Genomic DNA, 19,231 nt, shown 5'->3' on the forward strand with positions numbered 1-19,231 from the left:
TAATTAATTAAATTAAAACTCTTGGTTATTCTTGGCTAGTGTCATGTCACTCATAGCAAATAACAAATCATCCTCGTCGTCCTCGGCGTGTCCACTAGAAGGCCCTGTGTTTCTTGACTTGGTGTCTGTGGAGCGAGGCGAATGCGCGTCGTGATCGTCGTCATCCGACTCAAACACGTCTTCGCTGAAAGACTTGAGTTTGAGCAGCTCTGGATTGACTGGTCGGCTGCTGCTGGTTGTGGAATTTGTATTTGTGCGCTGTGACGAGCTAGTAAGTCTCCGTAGACTGTTGTGGACCGTAGCCACCGCGGTCGCCGACGCAGGAGGCGACGGATTGTGCCGGAGATAGTGCGCCAGCGAGGAGTTCGATGGCGATCCAGACGACGCGTGGAATTTGCCATAGGTTACCGAAGGCGTTACCATCGGCGCAGAAACTCCCGGCTTGAGTGCCTGCGAGGAAGGCGAGTAGTTGGAAGAAACAGATCCTCTGCGGGACCTGTCGGAGGAGACCGTCCGTTTGAATACCTGAGACTGAGAGGTTTGGCTTTGGCTGTGTATCATGATCTGGTTCGACGATGGTGAACCGTGCTGCTGCTGCTCCAAAGTGAGGAAATCATTCGACTTTTGGAAAGTCCTAAAGTTTGCAAGAGGATCTTCATACATTGATGGAGAAGTTGACGGGAATCTCAAATCGGGTTTCGAGTCTAGCATCTTCATGAAGCTGTCAAGGTCGTCGTCCATGTAAATTGAGCTCGAGGGGCCTAGTTCAGTGGACGATACCGACGGAGACTTGTTTCTTGAGCGGAAATTATGCAGTATAGGATTGTTGGTTGGCGTCGAAAAGGGCTGATTAGCAACAACCAACTGGCCATCTAGACTATTGTTTCTACTCGAAACTGTCCGAAACCTAGATCCAAACGATGACGAAAACCTTCTCGAATTGGAGGAGACTTGATGTCCTGTATCTTGCATCTGATTTTGCACCATAGACCCAATCGACTTGGGCAGCGAGTCTCTATTTTGCCGTAGTATGGGCACCAAAGATGCGCTGGAGTTCGTTTTATTCAAAGTGACAGGGATCGGTTTTGATGTTGAGAACGAAGACACGCTTTGATTGCTAAGTGTGGCGCCAGGGGGAGGAGAAGACGACGAGTTGATCGAGCCAACTTTGAACAGCTGGACCGATCTGGTCGACGATCTCCGTCTTGGTGACTGGTCAGACAAATGGATCGATGCTGACGAGACCCTGTTCTGCAGATATTCCATTGGAGAGGTAAGACTGTTGCCATCGCTGTCGTAATTAGTGCGAATGGATGGGAGATGATCCAGCATGAACTGAGATGAAAGAGCCTCCTCGTTGTCGCTGACCTGGAAGTTGCAATTAGTACGGTAGGAAACGGAAACTCGCAATGCTCCAATTGGCGTCAGGATAGGCTGCAATTTCTTGGAGCTCGTGTGCTCGTCTTCGCTCAGGAGCCTTCTGCTCAGTCCTATTCTTCCCTTAGAAGTGATGGGCTTGGAGCCGTCCAATATGCGGCACGAGACATGGATGGCGCTGTCTTTCGATTTGGACTTCACCAATTTGTCCCGCAATTTGTAACTTGGAAGAAGACCCGCCAGCAGGTACAACGACCGGAACATGATGATGATTTTTTTGTATATCGACGGGAGCTCCATCACCTCATTGTCGAAGGTGCTGAGGTCAAACTCAATGAGCCATCTCTCCAACACGATCTCGCTTTTTTTGTTTGTTTTTACGATCACGTCATCAAGCATGAGTGTTTGATTAGAGCTGAGCCCTCTTAAGTCCAAATATGTTTCCAGCACCAGCGGGGGCAACGACAATATGTCTTTGTTTCGCCAGAGGGAGAGCTCGTTTTTGGGAATCTCGTAGTTGCCAAGGTCCAGATTGAACCATCTGTTATTATATTTGGACTGTGCAAAACTATCGCCCATCGCGCCGTAACTATCATCGGGGTGCAATACCACCGATGGAAACGCCACGCGGAAATGGAATACCACATGTGCCGCCTTGAGAAAGAAGTTCTGGATGATTTGCGCTAGCTTATCTGACTGTTTCTCAGATAAAAGTTTTGAAGGCCTTCTCACAGAGCTCATTCCTGATTAATATACAGTGTCTGACCGCGATACAGGCAATTGTAGCAAGAGAGGGTAGAAATCGAGCGGTGAGCAGGTGAAATTGAGCGGCGAGTGTTTGACCAAAAAATTGATTTGAGGGCAAATCCGATAAGAAAACCCAACCCACACAGACTTGAGATAAAAAACCCACAATAATAGACCTAGCAGTAGGAAACTTGCAAACCGTGTGGCCTGATGACCTGAAATAGTGCCAATGTTTATGCTTTGACTAGATGTATGACTCTGCTGATTTGGATGTATTAATGCTTCTTTATAGACAAGTACTGTGCTATGCCTTCAAATCAGTCATCTTTCTTAGAAATAAAAAAAGAATGGCATATTATTTTACGAAAAAAACATTTTTATCCAGTCCATGGACTGACGCGAAAATTGTAGTGTACATCAGATTACTATTATGACTATCATGCCTATGCCGTTAGAAACTCGAAAACGTCAATGGCAGTACGGAGCCTGCCGAATTTCGTGATCCAGGTGCTTTCGTACTCGTAATATTCTTCTAGCTGCTTCAGCTCGGACGGAAGCAGAAGTTCCTGTTCTCTGCCCTTCACGTCCTCTCTGTTGACTTTATCCAGCAGGATTTTGTTCTGCTTTTTGCATTGCTCTAGTTTCTCCAAGGCCTCGCCCATATTGAACAGAATGGACTTTTTGAACATTTCGATTGCTGGCTGGGGCTTGAATCTAAATGCATACACGGACCGCATCGCAGACCGATCCTGGGTTTTTGGGATCTCCTGCAATTCTATGATGTTGAAGCTGAGCAAGCGACCCAGTATGTTTCTGACTGAGGCCTCCTTCATCAGCACAAGCTTGCTCACCGCCTTTTCGTCGGTGAGCCGTTTGTCTTCAATACAGTTCAAGACTTTAAGCGCATCCGGCCCTATGATGGCCTTCACGTACTGTTTGAACACATGTTTGGCCAAAATCGGAGACAGACGAGTGTAAGGGACATGGAACTGTCCCATGTCTGTTTCGACAAGGAAGGGGAATTTGGGGTCAGCGGCCAGGAGCTTCACATGCTGCAGGAGGGTGGACATAATGCGCGGGTCCGGGTTGTCTGGGTCGTCATCTTCGTTTTCGTCGTCCGAATCATGAGACCCGAGTCTCTCCAGGACCTCATCCACCTCGATTTTGACCTTCTTCACACCAGGAAATCCATTGGAACTGTCCTCGTTTTTCCGCTTGCGACCAAATTCCAGCGATGGATCAGCAATTGTATTTTTCACGCTGCCGACAGTGACGCCAAATTTCTCGCCGTTTCTCACCAGCTCCTTGTACACCTCGCTCACAGTAATATTCATGCCCCTCTCCTGGTCCTTGAGCTCGTATCTGCCACGCACCTGCTCCACTACACGAGGGTCAAGACCAACCCCCGACTGTCCAACGTTGGCAAGATATTTCTCGAGCCTGAGCTCTGGGTTCTCGACCTCCGCCGACTTGGCTTCCAGCCGATTGAGTATAAGAGCATAAATTCGGGAGGAAATCTCGCCAACTTTGTGTCTGGCTTCTGAGGCAAAATGCAGAGACCGTAATCTTTTCAGATACCTGTCGAGATTAAACGTGAGACAAATATCTGGGTTGACTTTTTGAAACATCGAACTCGAGTCCGATGTAAAAAGCCGCGAGCGCACTTTGTCCTCGCCCATGAGCTGCTGGTGTTTTCTTCTTGTCTCCTCCTTGATCACCTGAAGCTTTTTTGCCTGAGAAATGACCTTTCCCTTATTTTCCGCGTTGAAAATCGCTGTCTGCTGCTGATACACCTTGTGGAAAAGATCGTACTTGCTCTGGAAATGCATCTCGTCTATTGGAGCCAGCCATTTCTCAATGACTAGGATCGAAAACGCTTTTTCTGCCTCCTCAGCCTGAGCTGCTCCGTCCACGTTCTTGAGGTACTCTCCGGAGGTCAAATGCCCATTCACCAGCACCTGTTGGACAATGGCAGCGTGGAGCTCGCCGTAATCGCGATGGATATCGTTTATGATGGCGTTGGCATACAGAAACTTGTAGCAGCCAGTGAACGAACACGAGTAGTATGTCTGCGATTTTTCGGTAATAAAATTGGTTTCCGCAAAATACACGGCACATTCGAGTTGCAGAAGAGAAACAAGCGCTTTTTTCACAGCCGACATCTTCATCTTGCACATCTTCTGCAACTGAGGCAGAGTGAGTCTTTTGTGATCTAGGAGGATGCCAAACACGTATGCCGCCTGCTCTCCGAGAACCAGCTTCAAAAGAGAAGTGAACAGAAATGACTCGGGAGACTTGGTCTTCATAGACAGCGGAAGCTCTGTGGGGGCCCCTTTTCGAGCCGACATGGTCTGCGATCTGAAATACGTAAAAATTTATAAAAAAAATAGAACACCTTACATAAGCGGGAGAGAACACAGCCTGGACAAAGAAGCAAAAAAATAGGACCCAGTCCTGGTAGTGGTGGACGGATGTCACAGTATTTACACCGTCCAATCACAGAAGAAGAATTTATAAAAGCACTTGAACGTTGTCGAATCAAGGGGATGGACAGGAAAGCCAATCGCCCAGTGACCGCATTGAACGTGTCCTGTCAGAGGGAATGTGGCGCAGAAGCCCTATACATATGATTTAGGTTGTAGAGCCACAGGAAGCGAGCCGGCCGCAGCGGCCAGCTCCCAAATCACCAGCCCGCCGCGATCCCGTGGAAAAAAATATCTTCCCCACGACGCACCGGGAGGTGTGTATTTTTTCAGGCTAACCAATTAGCTAGAAATTATAACAAACATTAAGTTAAAAAAGTTTTCCATCCGAGTACAACAGGGCAAGAATGTTTGCAAGAACGTCGATCAGATCTTTCTCCACGACTGTGCCAAAGGCCGTCAAGGTGACCACTGTCGAGGCTCCAGGATCGGGAGTTTCGTCTCTCAAGGTGATTGTGAAAAACGCCGGTTCCAAGGCCAGTGCCCCAGGTCTGGCTCACCTGCTTGCATCGTCCAGTTTCCTCAACACCGAGGCCAGAAGCGGCTTGAGACTGAAGAGAGAGTCCGAGCTGCTGGGAGGAGAATACAAGGCCACGGTCACCAGAGACTCACTGGTGCTTGAGGCCAAGTTCCTCAAGGAAGCTCTGCCATACTACGTCACCGCTATTGGCGACGTTTTGACCGGAACTCTTTTCAGACCCCACGAGCTGGCCGAGATCGCCCTCCCATACTCCAAGACCGAGGCTGCGGCCGCCAACAGCAGCCCTGAATTCAAGGCCCTGGAAGCTCTGCACGCCATCACCTTCAGAACGGGCCTGGGTAAACCCCTTTACTACGACGGCTCCAAATCGTACACATCCGAGGACATTGCCCAGTACGCCAAGTCCGTGTTCCTGGACGGCAATGTCGAGGTTGTTGGGTCGAACGTTGTCGAGGCCGACCTGAAAAAATTCATTTCCGAGTCTCCTCTGTCCAAGCTTCCTGCTGGTGAGACGTCGCCGGCTCCACAGAAGTCTGTGGCTGGCCAGGACGCCAGAATCAGACAGGCGGGCCCAACCTCTGCTGCGATCGGCGTGGCCGCCTCTGACGTTGCTACCTACTCTCTGCTTGCTGCATACGCCAAGTCCTCGCTCCCAGCCAGCTCCTCTGCCGCTGTCGACGCCAAGGTTGTCCCATACGACGGCGCTGCTCTGTTCTACATCTCCATCACCTCTCCATCTGGTGCTGAGACCGGTGCTCTGGTTTCCCAGGCCGCCAAGCTGCTCAAGCAGGCCAAGGGCCTGTCCAAGTACAAGGCTCTGGCTACCTACAACCAGGCTGTCCAGGGCTCCTCTATCGACATTTCTGCTGCCAAGGACTCTGTTTCCGTCCCTAAGTTCAACTTGGCTGTTGTTGGTGACGTCGACGCTGTTCCATACGCTGACGAGCTCTAAGGGTGCCAAATAGATGTACTAATCAAAAGATAGAAGACAGTAACATAGCAGATTCACACCCGTTTATAAATATGACTGAAAAATTAGTGCAAAAAAAATATAATTCCAGTGCTTTGTACCATGTCTTTCCAGCCCATCAATCCTAAACCCTATCTGCAGTCGCTCGTCGGCAAGCCGGTGGTGATAAAGCTGAAGTTCAACAACATTGAATACCACGGAAAGCTGCTTTCCATAGACAACTACATGAATCTTTTGCTGGACAAGGACGTCAAGGAGATCGACACCGCGGCCGAGACGAGCACGGATCTCGGCGACGAGCTGTTTGTGCGGTGCAACAACGTCCTCTGGGTAGGCGAGAAACACGACGACGCGCAGGCAGAGTGAGATAAAATGTAATTAATTGTATATTAGATGAATAGAACGACGACGACGGCCTGGCCTTGTGGATATTTTTCTGAGAGAAGCGATCACGGCCCCGTCACGGCCCCGCCACGGCCGCCTGCAGCTGCCCAACTCTGCCTTCCTCTCGCTTTCTGCCCAGTGCCCTGCCAACACCGTCCTCCTTGCTTTTCTCTTTGTCGTGCACTTTCCAATCCAAAAAACATTTAATCTTCCATGTCTGACTTCGCAACCAAGCTGACCACTGTGGTCCACGACGACGACCAAATGGACGTCGAGGCCGCAGAGCTGCCTCCGCACCTTGCGCACATGGGCGAGGCCGAGCAGCCGGCGCCATCAGCGTCTCCAGAACGCGTTTCGACGGAGCCTGAGGAACACGACCCAAACGAGCTCAGGCCGGGGTCGTTGCTTCTCTCGGGCGTCGACGAGCTGGACACGAGGGCCATCAAGCTGTACATTGACTCTTTCCTGAAACCAGACCTCAAATTCGAGAACAGAGAAGAGTACGCTAGGTTCAACTACACTCTCGAATGGGTGAACGACAAGAAAATCAACATTGTGTTTGAACAGCCCGACGCGGCCCTGGAGGCGCTGAGCCTGCTATCTGAGGTGTCTGACGGTCTTTCTCCCGAGCAGGAACGCGGCGCCATGGAATATATCAGCAACGACCCTGGCTTCAACGACCAGAACGTCAGATTATCAATCAGACAGAGCTACTGGGGCGATCGGAAGGTCAAGGGCGCCAAAAACTACTCGCGCTACTATCTGATCCACGGCGAGCCCGAGCCGACGCAGAGACGGAGAACACACCGCAACTACAAAGGAGGACGAGGTGGGGCCCGCAACAGAGGGCCGGACCTGATCACGGGCGAGGACACCGGGCCTGTGGACGAGCAGGATGGCGATTCTCACCGAAAATTGGAGGTTTCTGGAAGATGGGACGGCCCAAGATCGAGAGGCGCGCCAAGAGGTCCTTCGAGTGGCAGAAGCGAAAGGGGCCGCGACAGGTATAGAGAGAGACAGCAGCCGAGAAGAGGAGCCCGCGACGACGAGGAAGACCTGTTCCCGGACTTCCTGAAAAATAGAGACAGATCGCCGGCCAGAATGGAGGAGTGAAGTGCATGTGTATTTTAGAATAGACTGTTGTCATAATTTTTTTTTAATTTTTATTTTTAGTGGATGGTAAAGAAGATGGACGGGGGTTTTTGTTCCTCGCCCGTCGATACAACTGTTCCTAGAATAACATCCCAGAACATATTTTCCATCTTTCGTTTGCCTTATTCGCAAAACATAGATGAATATGGGAAAGAATCTGAGGAAACAGCTAGACGTTCTCGCTACGCTGGGCGACCACCCACGACGTTGCGCAGCCGGCAAACACGTCCGCGACGACATGCTGTTCGTTGTAGATGGTGTTCATGTAGTCGAAGGTGACGCCCGTTTTTTCTTTCTTGTGCTGCCCGCAGTTCCCGTGCTCTCCCCATCCCCAGGCGAGTACTCTGAATTTTTCAGCCAGAAGACCGTGTTCGCTTCCAATGGCAATTTTTACAGGCTCGGTGATTGTGGTGGCTGGAGCGAGCTGGCCGTGCGAGTTGTTCCCGCACGAGAGAAGCTGCCGGCCACAAAGAACATGGACAGAGCTCCACATGGCCCAAATGCGGTCGACCGGGTCAACAGCCTGGAGCCGTTCTGCTACTTTGTACTGGTCTTTTCCTTGGAGTAGCAGTCGCTCGTCGCTGAGAAACACAGCAAAATCTCGTGCTAGCGCAAAATCGCGAGCATGTACAGCAAGCCTTGTGGGGGTCCATAGCACTTTGGGCCCGTCAAGCAGCTGGCCTTTTTTATTATTTCCAAAACCATAGAGCTCTCCGTTCTTAAACTGTATGACGACGTTGTGGAGCGAGGACTCGGCCTTGACTATGCGGCCGTTGTCTGGTAAGTCTAGTTTGGTTGGTAGAGCCTGTAGATGTGTTTTCCCAAGCCCCAGCTCGCCTGTAAAGCCCTGTCCGCAGGTATACACCTCGTCATGTGCGGAAATAAAAACGGTGTAATTCCAGCCTGCCACCACGTCTTTCATCTTGGCCGGGAGATCGAGCTTCTGAAAAACTGGCAAATGATCTTGCAAACAGGCCAGCTGTCCGTACTGGCTCGAGCCAGCCCCGTAAACCTGTCCGTTCTCCAGAAGCACGAGCGTGTGGTTTCCGCCACAGGCGATCTTCATGGGCCTGACGTTTAGGTCTACCGTGCGGCCCTTTTCCGTCTGGAACTGCGCACATTCGAGCCGGCGGCGGTCCTCGTCGTCGTCGAGCCCGAGCTGGAAGTTTCCGTTGGAGCCGCAGGCGTAGAGACGATAGGTCATTAGCTGATACCGACGCGATAAACGGAGATCGACGCGTCGAGAAAAAAAAAATTAATTTAGCTCAAAAAGTGTTTTGCTCTCCTTTTTTCAATCGCGTTTAACAAAAACTATATTCTGAGTTTCTTGTTGCTTCTCGTCCAGACCGACCGATGACCGACGACAGCATAATTATAGAGGACGCAAACACCAATCGGAGACTGTCGGGAGGCTCGGAGGAGTCTCCCGTCCAGGTCCCTGACTCGTCGCCCATCAGGGTCAGATCACAGTCCACAGAACCGGCCTCTTCTCCTATCCAGATCACTACCCGTCTCCCTAGTCTGCGGGAGCGGTTTTCCTATACCCCCAGCAGCTCGCTGGGCGCGAAGTTCTCGCAAGAGCCTCTTGTTCCTCCTAAAGGCGCGCTTTCTTCAGATCTCAAACGCAGTTTCACGGCGCTGAAAAATAAATTCCCCCATTTGTCGCAGGCAACCGTGCTTTCGGCGCTGAAAACAAAGGGGTCGTTGCGGGAGGCTGCCGCATACTTGAGCTCACTGCCCCAGGGAGTCGGCTCAAAACCCTCGGACGGGTATCCGAAGGGCGTGGCACAGATAGTGTCTCCTCAGAAAATAGTGCTTTCTTCGTCGTCGCCCGTAAAGCCAGAGAACGACGTGCTTTCCTCCAAGGTGAAGCTGCAAAAGGCCTCTAGTATCTTACAGAGATACGGAAATGTCCAGACCAAGAGAGAGCCCGAGCCGGCTCCTGCGAAAAAACGGAAGCTTGTGCGTGGAACCAGAGACTCCAAGCATGGAGCGGTGTCGGTGTCGGACAGCGACAACGAGCCGATTATTCTTGACGACGAGGAGCCCGAAGAAGTTGATGACGACAGCATGGAGGAGTCTGAGGTTGAAGAAGCCGTGGACCTGGAGTTTGACGAGAAAGTGCTGAACTTCCTGAACACCGGCGAGAAACGGGACGTCGTAGACATCGCTGGCGTCCCGCCTTCCGTGGCACAGGCACTAATAGACAGCAGGCCTTTCGAGTCGCTGGAAGAGGTCGAGAGCTTTGATTTCGCAGAAAAAGAAAACTCTGCAAGCACGCAGAAGAAAAGAGTGGTGAAAAAGAAGGCCATTGGCGAGAAGATCCTGGAAACCACCATCAAGAAGTTGAAGGGGTATGCGGCGGTCGACTCGCTGATCAAAAAGTGCCAGACTCACGGAAACAGCATCACCCAAGCCATCCATAAATGGGGCGCCGAGGTTTACAACGACAAGGGGGAGCTGGAGATTGTTGATATCGACGTGAAGAGCGAGCAGAGCGACGACGACATGTCGGACAAGACGCTGTTCTCCAACGAAAACTCGCAGAGCAAGAACGAAAGCTACGAGGCGCTCACTTCTGACGACGATATGGAGGACAGAGAGTTCACTCTGAAAATGTCCAAATCAAGCGGCAGACCGCGCGGAAGACCGCCTCTGGTTAAAGTCGACTACTACAGGCACAAGCCAAAGCTGATGGCTGACGGGTTCGAGCTGAAAAACTACCAGATTGTTGGAATGAACTGGTTGAACTTGTTGTACCAAAAAAGACTCTCCTGTATTCTTGCCGACGAAATGGGTCTGGGAAAGACGTTGCAGGTGATTGCATTTTTGACGTATCTTAAACAACAGTCCTCTAACGGCCCGCATTTGGTGATTGTTCCGTCTTCGACGCTCGAAAACTGGCTCAGAGAGTTCCAGAAGTTCTCTCCTTCTCTCAAGGTGATTCCGTACTATGGCAGCCAGAACGCTAGAGCAGAGCTAAGAGAGGAGCTGATGTACAGCAGTGACTACGACGTCCTGGTGACGACGTACACGCTTGCCACGGGCCATAAGTACGACCAGTCCTTTTTGAGAAGCAGAAACTTCAACGTGATCGTCTACGACGAGGGCCATATGCTGAAAAACTCGAATTCCGACAGATATGCTAAGCTGATGAAGCTGGGAGCACGTTTCCGGCTGCTGTTGACGGGCACTCCGCTGCAGAACAACCTGAGAGAGCTGATCTCGCTGCTTGCGTTTATTTTGCCTGGAATCTTTCACGAGAAGCGCGAAGATCTGCTGGTGCTTTTTGATCAAAAGGCGTCCACCAAGTCGACCCACAAGCGCGAGACCGAGGACGGCGACGCGGACGACGAGGACAACTACAACCCGCTACTCTCGCAGCAGGCAATCACCAACGCGCGTGCGATGATGGCTCCGTTTGTGCTGCGAAGAAAGAAGGACCAGGTGATGCAGCATCTGCCGGCCAAACACCATCACATCGAGTACTGCGATCTGGACGAGTACCAGAAGGACGTTTATCAGCAGGAGATTCAGAAGGCTCGCGAGGCCAAGGCCGAGAGGGAGAGACGGAAGCTGATGAGTCCGGACGAGCTTCGGAAACTGCCGAAGGCGCTGTCGGCGTCGAACGTGGTGATGCAGCTGCGTAAGGCTGCTCTGCACCCGCTGCTGTTCAGAACACATTACCAGGACCCAAAGCTGAAGAAGATGTCGCGAGACATCATGAAGAGCGACGACTACTACAATGCCAATAGAGACTACATTTTTGAGGACATGCAAGTCATGTCCGACTTCGAGCTGAATAGACTGTGCCACACGTACTCCAAGCAGCTGGCTTCGTTCCAATTGGACAACGAGGCGTACTATCAGAGCGGAAAGGTGAGAAAAATGCTGCAACTTATCGACAAGGTGACCGAGAAGGGAGAAAAAGTGCTGGTTTTCTCCTTATTTACCCAGGTGCTCGACATCTTGGAGATGGTGCTCAGTTTGAACCAGATCAAGTTCCTGCGACTGGACGGACAGACCTCTGTTGACGAGCGACAGGGAATCATCGACAAATTTTACGAGGCCGACGACGTGCCTGTGATGCTGCTGAGCACCAAAGCGGGCGGGTTTGGTATCAATCTGGTCTGTGCCAACAACGTAATCATTTTCGACCAGTCTTTCAATCCGCACGACGACAAGCAGGCCGAGGACCGTGCCCACCGAGTCGGCCAGACCAAAGAGGTCAACGTTTACAGAATAATTTGCAGAGATACCATCGAGGAGAACATTTTGCAACTGGCCCAGAACAAACTGCAGCTGGACGATTCGATGATGTCTGGCGACGACGACAAGGCCGCCAAGGCTGTGGAGAGCATGCTGTTCTCCGAGTAGATAGAGTGTATATTAAGACGAAAACTGGAGTTCTAGTCCGTATCCGAGACTTCTGGGGTTCATGTCTTTGTAGTCGAACTTGACGCCTGTCGACAGCAGCCAGTCCTTGAACCGCCCCTCCCAGAGCAGACTGATTTGCTGTTTATTCAAGCTGGTGGCGCATTTGAGACTGCTGCTAAAATCCGACGTCTGGTGCTGGCTGATAAATAGTCTGGTGGAATTGGTTTCTGAGAGCATATGTGCCGGGTCGATGTGCATGAAATTGTCCACCAGTTCTTTCTGTTGCTCGGTTTTCAGCTTGTTGAAGCGCTCGTCCGTCACAGACTTGTTTTCGTCCGAGAGTCGCCAAAGATGGCATCCCAGCGACAGATCGCTCTCGTACGAGTAGACGTTGAAATTGTACTTCGACACGAAAGTTGACAGAACGCTGGTCTTGATGGCGTACGTGGACTCGATCGAGCCCAGCAGCGGGTTGATGACCAGAGTCATTGTGAGCGGTTTGCCCGACGACGTGAGGTGTGTCGAGTAGCGAAGTCCCGTCGACATTCCGGGAGCCAGCGACTGGGCAGCGCACCACAGCTCGCAGCCGACGGAAAACAGCGAAGCGTCCGCTGCCGAGGTGGGCGCGCCCAGGTTGTATATGTGGCGAAGGCCAAAGAGCGCCTCGTTGGTGGAGAAAACGTAATCCTGCGCAGACTTGGGTGTTTGGCGTTGGTAGCAGATGTTCATTATGGTTGTGGAGTTGGACAGCTTGTTCAGCTTGGGTGTGTTGATGAACTTGACGAGCAACTGCGAGTTCTCAGAGAGCCGCTTGATAAACATGCCCTCCAAAAACTGCGAAGGGAAATACATTTTCCCGTACAGCAGTGTAGGTCTTTTGTGATAGTTTGAATTTCTGGGCGACGAAAGCAAGCGGTATCCTTCAAACATGGACTGTAACGAAACAGAGGCGGTGTCGCTGTACGCAGAGGCAAGATCGACGGAGCTGTACATGTACGAGAGCGAGCCCGCGAGCTCTCCGAGCTGCGAGATGGATATGGAGGCGAAGCTGTTCTCGGTGTTCTTCGAGGACACGGCCATGCTAAACCCCGAGGGGATCGGAAAGTCCAGAACCTGTTGGGACGTGGCAAGAAAGCTCTCATACGAGTTGTCGCGGTTCCACAGGGTCGAGATGTAAAAGCATTTTTGTATGTATTCCATATAATTGAGCATCTAAGGCACAAACAAGATGGGAAAAACTGTGGAAAATATATGCAAATTAAATAGAAAATAAAATAAAATTTATAAATATTTCCATGTCCAGCAAGAAGTGCCAGGACCCGCCCGCGGCGGATTTGCCGTCCGACCTGGAGCCCGTCGCGTCTCCGCCGAGCTCGCCGACGATATCGCCGTCGCTGCTGCCGCGAATCAACGAGAAGGAGGACGACATCGCGTGCTCGTCGGACTCTGACGTGTGGTCGCTCGGCTCAGACAGAGACATCAACGCTCCCGAGCTTTTTGCGATCTCCTCAGACTCGTACTTCTCGCAGCACCGAGAATCGTTTGGCGAGCTGCGGGGACGCGCGTTGGACACACCGATCTCGACAAAGAAGGGACGACGGGCCAGCGACCTCTCGCTGAGGTCCAACAACGACTATGGCAACTACACAGAGAGCGACAACGAGCACACGAAGACGCCGAGCCGGCCGGGCCGTCGCCGAAGCAGCACGCCGCAGAACAAGCGGTCCGGCTCGTCGCGGTCGCGCACCAGAGACGGAGCTCCCGAATCTGGCTCTGGATCTGAAATTTCGCAGACGGCTAAAATATTTAAAAACTTGCTCATCCTGGAGGAGTCGCTGCGGCAGCAGAACGTGGAGCAGAAGCTCCTGCGACGCAAGTACTTCTCGTTCTTCATCAGCATGATCGTGGTGCTGTTTCTGAGCGGCTACCGGCTGCTCTCGACGGTCGACTCCAGCTACATCCGGTTTGCTACGCAGATCGTATTCATCATCGACGTTGTGACGTTGCTGTTGTTCTATCTGAGCGGAGAGTACCATCGGACGATTGTGCGGCCGCGCAAGTTTGTGGTGATCACAAACAAGGGCCTGCGACAGCTCAACATCAGACTGGTGAAGGTGCGCGTCGGGATGTACGATGCTCTGCTGGTGGTGCTCAAGTCGTGCTTTCTGGTACCGATTCGTGTGCTGAAGCTGCAGACGCTGTATTTGTCGAAGGTGGTGCGAGTGGGCTCGGTCGCCAAGTTCCGCAACTGGCTTGTGGAGCTCGAGATCAAGCTGGCAACCTCGAACGGCGGCGTCACCGACGTGAAGGTGGTTCTGAATCCGCGCGTTTTCAGCACCGACATCCGCGAGCAGTGGGAACTGTACAGAAACGAGTTCTGGAACAAGGAGACGATGCGCCGCCGCAAAATCATGGTGCGCGAGCGGAAGGACCGATAGTTGTAGGGCCACCTAATAATTTTCTATTTATCGTCCCTAGATAAATTTTAACTGAAAAATAAAATACTCACCTAACCCATCCCACCATGCCTCGGCCTCCAAACAGTTGGGTGTGGCAGCATTACAGACACCTCTCGAACGAGAACGGCTTCTCCAACGTCCAGTGCATGCACTGCGACAAGACGTTTCGGTATTCCAGCAGAAACGGACCCACGAACCTGGCACGGCACATAAACAAAACCCATCGTCTGGGACAGCCCGAATCGGCCATCACTCGCCGGCCGTTTGGGGCCGCGCCCAACGATCTCGTCAAGAACGCTGACACGCAAAGGCCTCGCATCGCCCAGCCGCAACAGTCGCCGTCGCAGACCAAGGACTCCAGCACAGAGTCCGCTGCCTCGGGTGCTGCTGACAGAACAGGCTCGCTGGAGATCGGTCTCACCACGCCGACCGACCTGGGACCCGCCGGGTACGCGGCGCCAAACTCGATGCTCCAGGGCAACGGCATCATGGTCAACAACGGCGCGGCGTCGGCCGGCGGTGGCTCCACCTCGTCTGCGTCCTCAAACGGGCACACTGGGTCTCTCTCGGGCCACGACTACTCAGACTCGATTTCGAGGTCGATCGCCATACAGACGCCCCTGTACCGTCTGGACATGCAGGGCAATGGGTCGGCCCAGAGGTCGGTACAGAAACAGGCCGACCAGGTCGAGGCCTTGCTGTACAGCGCGCAACAGATGGTGCAGCAAATCGGGGCCCACCAGCCGCAACTGTACCAGGTCCAGCACGTGCTGCAGACCGTCGTCCAGACACAGCAGGTCCTGTACCAGCAGATGAGACAGCAGGCCCGCACGGCTGTGCGAATAGAGCAGAGACTGGCGAGATCGCTAAACGAGAACAGGGGAACAGGGCTGGAACAGGCGTACGATCTGATCCCTTTCGCGAACGGAGTCGACCCGGCAAACGACGAGGCGGGCCTGCCGCTGCTGGTGAACATCTACGCGCTATTCAATTGCACCAACGCCGCGCTCGACCAGTACCTGGTCAACTACGAGCTGCTGGGCAGCCAGGGCTCGGAAGCTAGCAGGCTCAGCAGACAGGACAAGATCGTGCGACTGGGCAAGTTTATAGGGTGTTCGATGGTGGACAAGTACTGGGAGATATTTAGACGACATTGACCGGACCACGAGACCTGTGCGAGTGTATATTGGATACCATGTATAGTACGGATATAAAGTTTGGCTTTGCACGACCACGTCTATCTAAAAGGCGAAAACGAAATAAATATATTTTAATTAATTCTAATTGCCAATGGCCTCGTCCCAGAACCCGTCTATGCCGCTGGCTCCGCCAATTATGCCGCCGCTGGGAATGATGCCCGCGCTGGGGATGTTCAATGTGGGCTCCGACAAGGCGACCTTCAAGTTCGAGCCGTATTTGCGCAGACAGTACGGCTTTGGCCTCAACCCAGACAGGCCGATCTGCGAGTTTTGGCTGCAGTCGGGAAAATGCCCCAACGGCAACGACTGCGAAAACAAGCACCCTTTTAAAATATTCAACAACAAGATCGTGTGCAAGTACTGGCTGCGGGGACTGTGCAAGATGGGCGACGACTGCGACTTCTTGCACGAATATAATCTCCAACGTATGCCCGAGTGCGCGTACTACCTGCAGAACGGAGTGTGCACACAGTCGCCCGAGTGCATTTATCTCCACGTCGACCCGCAATCGAAGATCGCCGAATGTTACAACTACTCGAACCTGGGCTACTGTCCGGACGGCCCCAAATGCCAGAGACGTCACGTTCGTAAAGTCATGTGTCCGCTATATCTCACCGGGTTTTGTCCCAAAGGCCCAGAGTGCGAGCTGAGCCATCCGAAGTTCAACCCGGCCATGATCCAGGGCCGTTTCAAGATACGTACAGACGAGCAGATTATCGCAGGACGGAAGGCCAAGCTCGAACAGCAGCAACGGGAGGCGGAAAACACAGACAATCACGACGGATTGCAAATATAGAGCATATAGCATTGTACAATATCAAATTATTTTCTATCTATTCGCAAGTTTCTTGCCCTGCTCCGCTCTGCGGGAGTCAGGGCCCACTCGAGATCACTGAGTTCGTCTACCTCGTCGTCGTCGTCCAGCCCCAGCATCATGACTATCTGGGTGATCCGAATGAAATTGTCTCGCAGACTGTAGTCGTACTTGGTGACCTCGCTGATGATGGTCGACACGTCTTTCTCCAGCTTTGCTGCTCCCAGTTCGTTGCATCTTCTCTCCATGGACCAGATTTTCTGTTCCATTGCGGATGCCAGGTTCGACACCACCAATTGCAGCAATGCTTGGAAGTTGGCCCTGGTGAATATGGTGAGATACGGAATGATCAGCGAGTTCCATTCCCTGATGAAGTTGACCATGACCTCCGACGTCGAGCTCAGAGCCAGAATATCAGAGGAAATCAAATAGTCACTCTCTTTCAGCACATCGCTAACCATCTTGGACAGCTTGAACCGAAAGTTCTGGTTGAATATCGTCTTTATGTTCTCTTTGAGCACAACCTCTGATTTTTCGATGAAGGACGTGCTCAACGTCATCACCACCGATTTCAGCCTGTCTCTAACTGACGGACTATCCTCGGTCCCCTCGCCGTTGTTGAGATCCACACGAAGCTGTATGTCTGTGTTTGGGTCTCTCTCCATGGACGCGCGAACTTGACCGAACTCCTGGTCGTCCACGATCAGAAGATTGTCGTTTTCGAGTTTTGCCACCAAATTGTTGGACAGTTTGTCCAGATACTCCTGGAAAACGCTGATCGAGTTGAGCACAATGACAAACTGCTGCAACTTGTCTGACGTCTCTGTCTCAACACCGCTCAAGTTCATGGCTGCGTTCAATGCGGAGGTGGCGCTTTTCATGAATAAATTTCCAGAATTAATGTCCTTGCCTCCGATTGGCGGAGTGCCGCTTCTTGGGGTCATCAGAGTCGAAGACCCGCCCTTCTGGTTGATAGGCAGACTGGTCCGGCTATTGGTATGCAGAGACTGGATAGCTTGAGGCGTGAGCAAGACCGAGTTTGGTCTCGGCTGCGAGTCGGTGAGTTTCTTCTTCATGATATTGAGGAAGTCGTTTTCGAGGATTCTCCTGGTGTTGGACATCATGTTCTTGATCGTGAAAAATTCTCCAGTGGTGATGGTCTGCAACATGATCAGGTTCAGCGAAATAGTGATATCCTCGACCATCGATGTGACTGGCGGGTCGTCGGGAGTTAGGGAAAGTAGTGACTGATTGGTGGAGGCGTTTGTTTTCGTGGCTAATGCTAGGTACCTGACACAGAGCTGGAGCTGTGGGGTGATGTCAGGGAGGTTTTCCAGAAGAAACGCCTTCTCTATAGTTCTTCGGATAGCAAACGTGCAGAGCTGGTCAAAGCTTCTGGTGATTTTCTTGTGAATTTTCTCCATAAACGTGCTCAACAGCAACGGCTGCGGATAAACAGCGTCCGCCTTGCTCGATGTATCGATAGCCTCGTTCCAGGAGACGACAAAGAACTTGCAGTACATTGCCCAATGGTTGAGCATCGCAGAGAGCTCGTCGATCAGACTCGAAACCTCGGCAAGAGAAACTACCACATTGTCGTCCTGTAATTCCTCGTCTGTCTGGATATTCCTCAAAATCGACCCCACGAGAATTGGGTACCCGTAGTTATTGATATCGTTAATCGCCCTGTCCAGGTTTTTGGCGTCCCAGAAGGTGTCAAAAATGAGGCCGCTCTGAAGATCGCATTCCGTCTGTATTGCACTCAATACTTTCGGGAGCACACCTTTTCCGTAGTATTTGGTGATGATGCGCGAATGCTGGTGAACGATATCGGCAATGGTTTGGTACAGCTGGAACAGCACCTGCGCATAGAAGCTCGAATGCACGTCCTTTCCTTGCACGCTCCTCAAATTGGTCCTCGACTGGTCGCTAATAATATTGCAGATGAACCTCGAGTAGCAACTGAGCCCGACGTCGCTCTTGCCGATGAGAGGGAACAGCTGGAAGAAGTAGGTGAGTCTCTGCACGTCCTTTTTGGCAGCAGCCTCGTTGAACTCGCTCAGAAATATGTTGTTCAGTTCCGAGATCCAAGAATCTAGCAGAACGCTCGGCATCTCGGGCAGGTCGCTAGTGGGGACGATGAACTCGACAAACTCGTCGTTGATCAGACCAGGGGGCAGGTTGCGGACGGCGTCAATCGACGTGGCTGCGGCCAGCCAGTCCTGCTGTTTGATTGCCGCATCCGCCTTTTGCACCTCGTACTTTAACGTTCTGACGTTTTCCACGTACTCCTTGGTAGCCTTGATTTTTGATTTTTCCGAGTCGAGCAGTCTCACTCTCTCGGTGATTTTCGAGCTCAGCGCCGACGCGTTGTCCATGATTTTCTTGAGCGACCGCGAATGGCTCAGCGTGGTCGACAGCTCCACTCTGCTGATCTCCAACGCGCGAATCGACGAGCCGTGGGCCACATACCGTTTGTTTGTGAATCTGTGAAGAATGTAGTCTAATTGCTGTTGTTTCGAGTCGATCTGCCCTAACAGTCTCACCAGCTGGTGCAGAGACGTAGCCTGCTGCAGCGATTTTTCCAATTTCAGCAACTCCAGCTGTATTTCTTCTTTAGAGGGTACCGATGCGGCTGTTGTGTCCTGGCCATTGAACACCTTCTGGACTGACGAAGAGGCCGGTTGGGCTTTCGTGCCGAGAAATGCCGCGGTCTGTGTGCTCATCGCGCAAATACAAACCCGTGTCGCGTACCGCTGCGTTCCCAAACCGGGCTAGAGATGAAGAT

General features: G+C 52.1%; 12 protein-coding genes across 12 annotated transcripts; 7 read left to right on the top strand and 5 right to left on the bottom strand.

Annotated features, from left to right (window-relative positions):
• Positions 1–12: 12 nt before the first annotated feature.
• On the bottom strand, positions 13–2,118 carry KL928_004522 (uncharacterized protein; the record flags this gene model as incomplete). Its single annotated transcript, XM_043205230.1, has 1 exon — positions 13–2,118. The coding sequence occupies one exon, from the start codon at positions 2,116–2,118 to the stop codon at positions 13–15; it is 2,106 nt and encodes a 701-aa protein (XP_043058014.1).
• Positions 2,119–2,567: 449 nt separating this feature from the next.
• On the bottom strand, positions 2,568–4,472 carry KL928_004523 (uncharacterized protein; the record flags this gene model as incomplete). Its single annotated transcript, XM_043205231.1, has 1 exon — positions 2,568–4,472. One exon carries the CDS (start codon positions 4,470–4,472, stop codon positions 2,568–2,570), a length of 1,905 nt encoding a protein of 634 aa, XP_043058015.1.
• Positions 4,473–4,954: 482 nt separating this feature from the next.
• On the top strand, positions 4,955–6,040 carry KL928_004524 (uncharacterized protein; the record flags this gene model as incomplete). Its single annotated transcript, XM_043205232.1, has 1 exon — positions 4,955–6,040. One exon carries the CDS (start codon positions 4,955–4,957, stop codon positions 6,038–6,040), a length of 1,086 nt encoding a protein of 361 aa, XP_043058016.1.
• A 120-nt stretch (positions 6,041–6,160) lies between these two features.
• On the top strand, positions 6,161–6,424 carry KL928_004525 (uncharacterized protein; the record flags this gene model as incomplete). The annotated part of the gene is made up of 1 exon (XM_043205233.1): positions 6,161–6,424. One exon carries the CDS (start codon positions 6,161–6,163, stop codon positions 6,422–6,424), a length of 264 nt encoding a protein of 87 aa, XP_043058017.1.
• A 231-nt stretch (positions 6,425–6,655) lies between these two features.
• On the top strand, positions 6,656–7,555 carry KL928_004526 (uncharacterized protein; the record flags this gene model as incomplete). The annotated part of the gene is made up of 1 exon (XM_043205234.1): positions 6,656–7,555. The coding sequence occupies one exon, from the start codon at positions 6,656–6,658 to the stop codon at positions 7,553–7,555; it is 900 nt and encodes a 299-aa protein (XP_043058018.1).
• Positions 7,556–7,763: 208 nt separating this feature from the next.
• Positions 7,764–8,798, bottom strand: KL928_004527 (uncharacterized protein; the record flags this gene model as incomplete). Its single annotated transcript, XM_043205235.1, has 1 exon — positions 7,764–8,798. The coding sequence occupies one exon, from the start codon at positions 8,796–8,798 to the stop codon at positions 7,764–7,766; it is 1,035 nt and encodes a 344-aa protein (XP_043058019.1).
• Positions 8,799–8,947: 149 nt separating this feature from the next.
• Positions 8,948–11,971, top strand: KL928_004528 (uncharacterized protein; the record flags this gene model as incomplete). The annotated part of the gene is made up of 1 exon (XM_043205236.1): positions 8,948–11,971. The coding sequence occupies one exon, from the start codon at positions 8,948–8,950 to the stop codon at positions 11,969–11,971; it is 3,024 nt and encodes a 1,007-aa protein (XP_043058020.1).
• A 12-nt stretch (positions 11,972–11,983) lies between these two features.
• Positions 11,984–13,154, bottom strand: KL928_004529 (uncharacterized protein; the record flags this gene model as incomplete). The annotated part of the gene is made up of 2 exons (XM_043205237.1): positions 11,984–13,033; positions 13,116–13,154. 2 exons carry the CDS (start codon positions 13,152–13,154, stop codon positions 11,984–11,986), a joined length of 1,089 nt encoding a protein of 362 aa, XP_043058021.1.
• A 112-nt stretch (positions 13,155–13,266) lies between these two features.
• On the top strand, positions 13,267–14,453 carry KL928_004530 (uncharacterized protein; the record flags this gene model as incomplete). Its single annotated transcript, XM_043205239.1, has 2 exons — positions 13,267–13,821; positions 13,995–14,453. The coding sequence occupies 2 exons, from the start codon at positions 13,267–13,269 to the stop codon at positions 14,451–14,453; spliced, it is 1,014 nt and encodes a 337-aa protein (XP_043058022.1).
• A 123-nt stretch (positions 14,454–14,576) lies between these two features.
• KL928_004531 (uncharacterized protein) lies at positions 14,577–15,493 on the top strand (the record flags this gene model as incomplete). The annotated part of the gene is made up of 2 exons (XM_043205240.1): positions 14,577–15,057; positions 15,123–15,493. The coding sequence occupies 2 exons, from the start codon at positions 14,577–14,579 to the stop codon at positions 15,491–15,493; spliced, it is 852 nt and encodes a 283-aa protein (XP_043058023.1).
• A 227-nt stretch (positions 15,494–15,720) lies between these two features.
• KL928_004532 (uncharacterized protein) lies at positions 15,721–16,425 on the top strand (the record flags this gene model as incomplete). Its single annotated transcript, XM_043205241.1, has 1 exon — positions 15,721–16,425. One exon carries the CDS (start codon positions 15,721–15,723, stop codon positions 16,423–16,425), a length of 705 nt encoding a protein of 234 aa, XP_043058024.1.
• Positions 16,426–16,451: 26 nt separating this feature from the next.
• Positions 16,452–19,169, bottom strand: KL928_004533 (uncharacterized protein; the record flags this gene model as incomplete). The annotated part of the gene is made up of 1 exon (XM_043205242.1): positions 16,452–19,169. One exon carries the CDS (start codon positions 19,167–19,169, stop codon positions 16,452–16,454), a length of 2,718 nt encoding a protein of 905 aa, XP_043058025.1.
• Positions 19,170–19,231: the final 62 nt, after the last annotated feature.

Source organism: Ogataea angusta (assembly GCF_019207475.1).
Source record: "Ogataea angusta isolate 61-244 chromosome Unknown 61-244_NODE_10_length_428612_cov_89.696788, whole genome shotgun sequence".
Classification (NCBI taxonomy): Eukaryota; Fungi; Ascomycota; class Pichiomycetes; order Pichiales; family Pichiaceae; genus Ogataea; species Ogataea angusta.